The sequence below is a fragment of the Epinephelus moara genome, chromosome 20 (assembly GCF_006386435.1).
Source record: "Epinephelus moara isolate mb chromosome 20, YSFRI_EMoa_1.0, whole genome shotgun sequence".
Lineage (NCBI taxonomy): Eukaryota > Metazoa > Chordata > Actinopteri > Perciformes > Serranidae > Epinephelus > Epinephelus moara.
The window spans coordinates 19,783,190-19,790,889 of record NC_065525.1 but is presented as its reverse complement, the minus strand read 5'-3'; the positions used below and the strand labels follow the sequence as shown (position 1 = coordinate 19,790,889).

The 7,700-nt window shown below is 39.3% G+C and overlaps 1 protein-coding gene across 1 annotated transcript; it reads left to right on the top strand.

Moving 5' to 3' along the window:
* Positions 1–19: 19 nt before the first annotated feature.
* si:ch211-256a21.4 (uncharacterized) lies at positions 20–5,664 on the top strand. Its single transcript, XM_050073665.1, has 4 exons — positions 20–648; positions 809–1,013; positions 4,041–4,232; positions 4,621–5,664. The coding sequence occupies exons 1-4, from the start codon at positions 640–642 to the stop codon at positions 4,944–4,946; spliced, it is 732 nt and encodes a 243-aa protein (XP_049929622.1). The 5' UTR covers positions 20–639; the 3' UTR covers positions 4,947–5,664.
* The last annotated feature ends 2,036 nt before the right edge of the window (positions 5,665–7,700 follow it).

Genomic DNA, 7,700 nt, shown 5'->3' with positions numbered 1-7,700 from the left:
TTGGGTGGGTTGTGGGCGCCGTTCCGTTGCAACAAAGTCAAGCAAAGGGGGTGGTACTATATGACGAAGAGGTGAGATATCTGAGGTTGAAGACGCCATCGACCGCATCACAATGTGCCCCCCTGTGTGAAACTGAGAGTGGGATTTCCTTAAATGTTGTGTCGTAATGACTCGTTCACACCCCCCACACAGTGTCTGCATCTGACACAAACAAATGTCACGTTATATTGCTGCTGCAGAATATCTCTCAAGTATCAAGACATATTTAGATATTTTAACTGCCCTTTAATGTTATTCTGAATTCCTTGTTGCATAATGTCAGCTATGCAAACTTCTGCTTCCTCAAATATTGAGTCGCCGTTGTGGGCGCTTTCACTTTCCCTACAGTGTGAGGTGGTGGGTCACAGTGGAGAATTCACGGGGAAATTTAGCCGCCAGCTGGGGGAGTTTCCATTGCAGCAGAGGCGGAGTAACACACTGAAGCGCTTCAGCTGCATGTGAGGGCTTGTGTATCTGAGAAGTACAAGTAGGGTGTTCAAAGTGTTTGTACAGCAGCAGTAAGTCGTAGTGTAAACTTTGTTCCACCTGAACACTGACTAACTTCACAGCTTTGCTCCTGACACCTTTCTGTCCTGTACAATGACAAAGGTAAGACTACTTTTATTACAGTTCTACATTCATAAAGCTGATTTATATGAATTAAATGACAAGTTTTGAGACAGACTTTCTTTCTATTACTCAACCTCAACACTCTAATTAAACATTTGTTCTCTCCTGTCTTTTCTCTTTCCCTGTCTTTCTCTCTCAGTGGTGTAAAAATATGAAGTTGCTGGAGCTGGGAGACTCCATCAACCGCTTCAGGTTTTCTCAGTCCTGCCTGGGTTTGGCAGGCTGCCTGTGTGTGTGCTTTGCAGTGTGGACACCGTACTGGCTGAAGGATAGGGGACTCTGGACAGAGTGGAATAACACTGAAAGTGACCAGGCAAATCGTCGATATGGCCCTGTCTTCAATGGTGAGCAACAATTTACATCTTTGACATTCTTCCAGTCAACAGATCAAATTAGTTATGTGCCTAAACCTGTCACTCAGGGTTCAGTTACAGCTTTGACTGACATACAGTAATAATAAAAAATGTATATGAGGCAGGGCAACATACTTAATTAAACATAAGTATGTCTTTGATGTGCTGTGTTGATCAGGCACTGCAAGAGATTAGCCTCAGGGAAACTTTTTACACGTCTGAATCTCTAGAGGGAATCAGCATCAGGAGGAGCGTTTTGAAAAAACACTAGGGTACAGATGAGCCTCTCAGCAGTGGTAAACAAGTTTGAGCTCGCTCCAATACCAGAGAAGTGAATTCTTTGCACAAGCTTTCACACTTGACTGAAGGCAAACATGCAGAAATCTTGGTCAGCTGGTCTTCGTCAGCTACATCTTGTTTGTTGTTATTGTTAACTAAAAGAAATTATGTCTGTATTATAACTATTATGTGAGAGAGTGAGCGTATCTACTGTAGACCACTGTGTGTCCTTCAAGTTTTTTATTGGAAGCGATAAAACTATGGAAAAAAAAATCGACAACAAATTCAGCAATAATGATTATAAACTATTTATTTTTGGGGGAGGATCTAAAGTATTCCTTTGACGGTTAATAACACACAGTTATATAATTGTACGGAAACATAAGGACATTTTAGTAATGTACAGTATAAACCACAAGATTATTTTTAATCATTATCTTTTTTCACTTTCTTTTTATTTTTGAAATACAGTGTTAACATATCCTTTGTCAATGCAGATCAATATACAAAAAGTGAGAGAGAGAAAAATAAAGTATTAAATAAATAAACTTTAAAAATAAAGAAATTAATTTAAAAAAAAAAAGCTTACACCCACATATAGAAAAGAAATATTGCAAAAAAGGATCTTGTATAACAAATAAAGCCTTTCACCCTCATATTTTGTATTTACTCATATTCTATTTCTGTCCATATCCAAAGGATGGCTATGAAAAAGGGGATATAACCAAACTATATACAACCAGAGAGGTGGAAATAAAGGCTAGAATGAAATAAAACAGAGTAAATAAAATGCTTGTAGCAGTTTGGCTTCATAAATTGGACGTTACAATGCAATATCTGGACACAGAAGAGAACAATTATAAACTATTCAAAACAAAAAATCTCAGAAAAAGAGTTGCACCAAAGGTACGGGAAAATAAATGAGTCCAGTAAGAAAACTGGAATCAGAAAATATAGAATACGCTAGCTGTCCAGTCAGTAACATTGTCCCTTATGCCAGGAGGAAACAAAATACCCAGTTAAAAATCAATATTAAGTCATAGATGCTAGGATTGGGTGTCTTTTTTCATGCCTTCACACCTCTGACATTATATGATATATGACGGTATTTGTGTAAACTAATGGTGATAGAAGTCATTGTAGCATGTGTGTCATTGTCTAACCTAAAATACTGATTAGGCAGGGAGTAAGCGCCCCTCTTGCTGTAGGATGCGATGACGCATTGGCGCAGTGAAAACCGACACATCAGTGGGCGGAACAAAGATATATTTATAAAATCATGTGGCACATAAATTGCTTTTGTAGGTAGAAAAGGTCATCTCAAGATCAAGTTATATGTGGCAAAATTCCCTCAACTCAAACAGGGGCAGATGTGTTTTTCTTTTTTACTAGTCCTGTAACATTATCCCCACCACGCGCAGTTGCCATCTCTTTCAGTTCAGCGACCTCTGGTGGCGTGTGCTGTGCACTACACAAAGCATCTCAGTTTAATAAAATAAGAGGAGCGTCTGTATTTTTGATGGTACTGAAAATAACGTTCAGGATTTCTAAATACCCTGGTATACTGCCCAAACCTAAAAGGAAATACTACATAGTAATTAATATATAAATAAAAGTAAAAGCAAAAAGAGTAAAATACAATAGAGGTAGCTCAACTGTAACCGTTAGCTAACTATTTGTACATATTTGTAGCAAGACATTAGCCTCAGACAGCTAGCATAATGGCCAGCTTGGTCCGTAGTAAACACAGAAAAACTTACAGTCTGAGAAAAACTAAGTTATCAAATCCAACATTAATCACAAAATATCTGTAACAGTACATGAACATGCATGTGATGCTTCTTGTTAAAATGTGCCTAGTCAAAGACAAATGGTGGCTGTAATAACACCAGTTACACTGCTATCAAACTATATAATTAGGGTTTTCCTTAACAAAAGAGTGCCCAACTGAGGCAAACTGCTGGTAATTGTTAACAAAGAGAAATCGTCCCGTTAATGTTTGTTGTACTCCACTGTGTCTTCTTTTGTCCAAGCCCACTTTCAGAATGAGTGTAATGTGGTATGAGCTCAACATGCATGAAAAACTACCTAAAAAGTCCATGAACTCTTGGTTTTTACCCTTCTGGTTTCAGTTGTAAGCAGGGACATGTTGTGAGGGCATCAATCCAGGAGTGTGTCATCGCCTCAACATGTTTCGCTTCATCACGCTGCCTACTTATTATAGCCAGAAAACTCCAAGCAGTACTTCACCCACAAAATGACCATTCATAGATCAGTTAGTCATGCTGTGTTACCTGGAATTCATTAAGAAAACATATTGTTTTATTGATTGATCGGGGACCACCTTTAACACCAGTAAAACTGTATCAAAACAACTCTCACACAGCTCCTGCAGTATAATCCAAGACTCATTTACACAGTCGTATGCTCAGTACTTCCCAAATATGCATTTTCACAGAATCCTTACTCTTAAAACTGAACTGAAAGTGAAACTTATCCATGCTCTTTCCTTTTTAAGTGAAAATAAATGTGTTGGGAGAGTTTGTACATGGATGTTTCAATATGGTTTTGCTGCTGTAAAACGATTCCTTCACAAATTCAAGGTAACACGGTGAAACTAATTGATATATAACTGATCACTGGATGAATATTCCTTTGATATATCTGTGGCAGATGAAAGTTTATATCTAGTTCACCTTTTTAAAACCATGCCTGTGTCTTTTGTTTTGTGTCTTCTAGCCCTGGAAGCAGAGAGAGTATTTGGATTCCTCTCCTTCCTCATGGCTGTGAGCACCAGTGCTCTGTGTCTGGTGTTTGCCCTCTGCTGGACATCTGAGACAGTGCGCTCCTACTCCAACACTCGCTCCCTCCTCATGGCAGGGCAGGCCCTCTACCCCACCACACTGCTGCTGCTCACCATGGCCGCTACAGGTAGAATATTACGTGATCAACACCATGTTTTTGTGTTTCACTTTATTAATAATTAGGCTGTTGTTGTTGTGGGAGTTTTAAAATAACATATACATTGCAAGTAAAGGCATAAAAAACAGCCCCGTTTCCAATTAACCTCCAAATAGCCTTTTGGTTTGTGTAGTACATGTCAAACCCACACCTCCAGAAATTCTTTAATGTACTGCTCATTTACATACCCTGCAGGGCAGCAGTTTTTAAAGAGACTTTTTACTTTCCTTGGAATTGCAGTTCATTATCATACAAACTCTTTTCTAAAGCTCCAGGCGCGTAATAATTGACCTTAATGACTTTCTTCTTTTCCCCGCAATGATACTTGATTTGACTCGTTTTTCTCCTCCATCCACAGGTTTCTTCTTCCTCCTCAGCTGGTCTCTCTTCACTTCTCACCACCGGGAGGAAATAAGTCAAGACTTCTCCAGCCTCGGCTCCTCCTATTGGCTAGGGGCTTTCGGTTGGGTGCTGCTGCTGGTGGTGGAGCCGATTGTGTTTGTAGTCGAACAAGCTGTTGTGCCTGACATCCTGCCAGACTTAGAGAAGTCCGTAGAGTCGTGGCGCATTGCCTCTCAAGTTAAAGCCGCTAAACGCGATTTCAGCGATAGTTATTACCCTGGTAACTGCAGAAGCATCTTGGCTCCTGAGGGCCTTGAGTGGAGTTCAGATCTAAGGACATGACAGAGGAAATGAATGTGAATGTTTAAGTTACACATTAACGCACACAGACCCAATGAGAAGCCGGCAATTCCTCGCAGCTTTATAGATCTATACAGCCAGACTGAGTATTGATTAACTGTGTTGGGAGTTAAGTGTGTGCCAGAGGAATTAAGACTGAATCCTGAATGTCAGTGGGACTGAAGGCTCCAGCTTCCTGAGGAGCTGATCATCGTGGTTAGTCTCCAGTTTGCTCTCAGTATGGACTGAACTGAAATAAAAACACACTAAGGTCCAAAAACACTGGCTGGGAAACTTGGCACATAGTAGAAGATGAGAGGTGTTCTCTGACAGTGTGACGACAGGTGTTTGCAAAGTTTTGAATTTCATGTGCAGGTTTGCCCCTGGGCCAGGAGCAGATCCAGTTGTGGCAGGTTTTACAGTTGAATTTATGTTTACAAAACACTCACAGAACATTCAACACGTATTTTTAACTGAAAGTTTCAGTAAGAAATGCAATGGAGTTGATAAATGTTAAAATAGAGCCATCTTGTGATGCCCACGTGACACTTTTTACAGACCTCGACAAAAGAAAAATGTTATTTTGAAATGATTAATGCACATGACAGACACACATTGTGTTCCTTTTGTTGTTCTCCTATGAAGGGCGTCCTGTTGATGATATGTAATAAATATCTGTGGTCAAACCCTTTTTCAACGATCATTTATTTTAGCACCAATGAGTTGTCATATGACAGTGGCTTTGGACCCTCTTTGTATCATAGAGTAAACTGATGACCCCTGACTAAGTGACATATTTTATGGGTATTTCCATATTATATTCAATGCAAATGATACATGATGATATAATTGGTAGTATATATCATATGATAAATGGTACAGTTAACCCCAAAAGTGAACACAGTAAAAGGAAATTGTGTAGAACGAGCAGTTCTATTTCACAACACCCCACAGTAGTACTTCTGTGTGTTACCCCTGAAATTCTGATGTGAGGGATAAGAAACACCTCTTACATAATTACTTACAGCAGCCTTAAAGTGTAAAACCATCAGATGGCTGAAACCAGACCCTCCCACATACTATACATGGATATAAAAAGTCTGGGACCTTTATCAGATGGAACAAATTACATCCATCTTTATTAAACAATTGAGTCCTGTCATGGCTCTATTAATACAATGAGCTTTATCATCCAGTCGGGCTCTGCCAAACTTTTACTTTATATTCCCCCCATACACCTATCACATAAATACATGATATGTCATTGTCTGTAGAAAAAAAATCACACCTATTTTTTATCTGTGTCATTGTAATGTGGAGTGGACAATTAGTACCATTATTTTTCATTCCTTTTTTTAAATTTTATTTCCTATTTTTTTTTCTATTTAAATTTATATTTAATTTTTGTATTTTTAATTTTTAATTTCTTTTTTTTTTTAATTTTCTTTTTCTAACCAGTGGGTTAAGATGTCGGTGTGGATGTCTGTGCTGCTTTGTTTTTGGAGCAGATTATTTCCTGTGAATATTCCGATGACTTTGAGCTTTAAAAAACTTTTAATATTCTATATTAATTTTTAATTTTTAACAATTATACATACTTATAATTATAAGTATAGTATAGGCTTTACTTTTTAACCTGTTAAGTGCTTTCTTCTCCCTGATGATTGGCCATTGTTCTTTTTGCTCTTTGGTTATTTTAACTGTGAACTTTTATCATGCAGGACAAGGCTGTTCAGCAGAGAGTGAGGGCTCTCTGAATATATATTGTGGTCAGGTATATATATATGCATATATATAAAATTGTCTGACACCTTTTAAATATAAGCCACGCAACCTCCCATGAAGCTTTGGCGACCCCTAGTGGGGGGTTAGGAGCCCCAAGTGGGAACCAGTGGTATACTGTATGTTCAACAAGGCTTTGCTGTCACGTGCTATCCACACCCTTCCACAGTTAAATAAGTTTTAAAAGTTTACAACCATAAGGTGTGTCTGTCTTGCAGGCTATTATCTGGGAGCAGGAGGACTGGGTGCTCATATGGCTGAGCATGATGGCTAACTGCTTGGACAGTTGTCCTACATCAGCCCACCAGGAGTTGCATGTGTAGTGAAGCGTACTTTTTGCCAGCCAGTCCTACATCTGTCTCCTTCCTGAAACACTTACCTCATGCATTTCCAGCACACAGTTCCCAGCTCTTCGGAGCATTTGGACCACCCGACAACAGACTGCCTCCGAAGTCGTTATTTACTTTTCTCTCACACGTTCCCAGGAGGAGAGGAAGCACTCTGACGCTGGACTGCTTATGTTTATGTTCTCAACCTGCCAAAGTGGGGGAGAATTAAGTGGCTCTGGCTCTGTTAATTGGGCGTTAATCAGGTGTTGCTCTAATTAAAAGGCAGTTCCGCCCTGTTGGGCCCTGGTAATGAGTTTGTTATTAAATCCACAGAGGATTTTTGTCTCTTTTTCAATTTACCAACAGGGTAGTGCTTAATTGCTGTGTAAATGAGGGGAACGTCCTTGAAGGTCGTCTTGCATCAGCACGCGATCCATGAACAGAATTGTTCTAAAGAGCCTCCTCACCCAAACTTCAAATCCATTCAGTTCGCAGTGTGTTGACCTCTCGCGTCCAGCTGTGCCTCTCAGCAGTGACTGTTATTTTAGTTCAATTCTCCTTTCTAAAAGGAACCTCTTCAAGTCTCATTTTGCTAAATTGAGAGAGCAGGTACGCCACTTTCTTTTGTGAATAAAAGTACTTTTAA

Coding starts and splice junctions, on each gene's coding strand:
- si:ch211-256a21.4 (XM_050073665.1), top strand. Junction 1,014..4,040: donor ATATGGCCCTGTCTTCAATG/GTGAGCAACAAT, acceptor TGTGTCTTCTAG/CCCTGGAAGCAGAGAGAGTA. Junction 4,233..4,620: donor GCTCACCATGGCCGCTACAG/GTAGAATATTAC, acceptor CTCCATCCACAG/GTTTCTTCTTCCTCCTCAGC.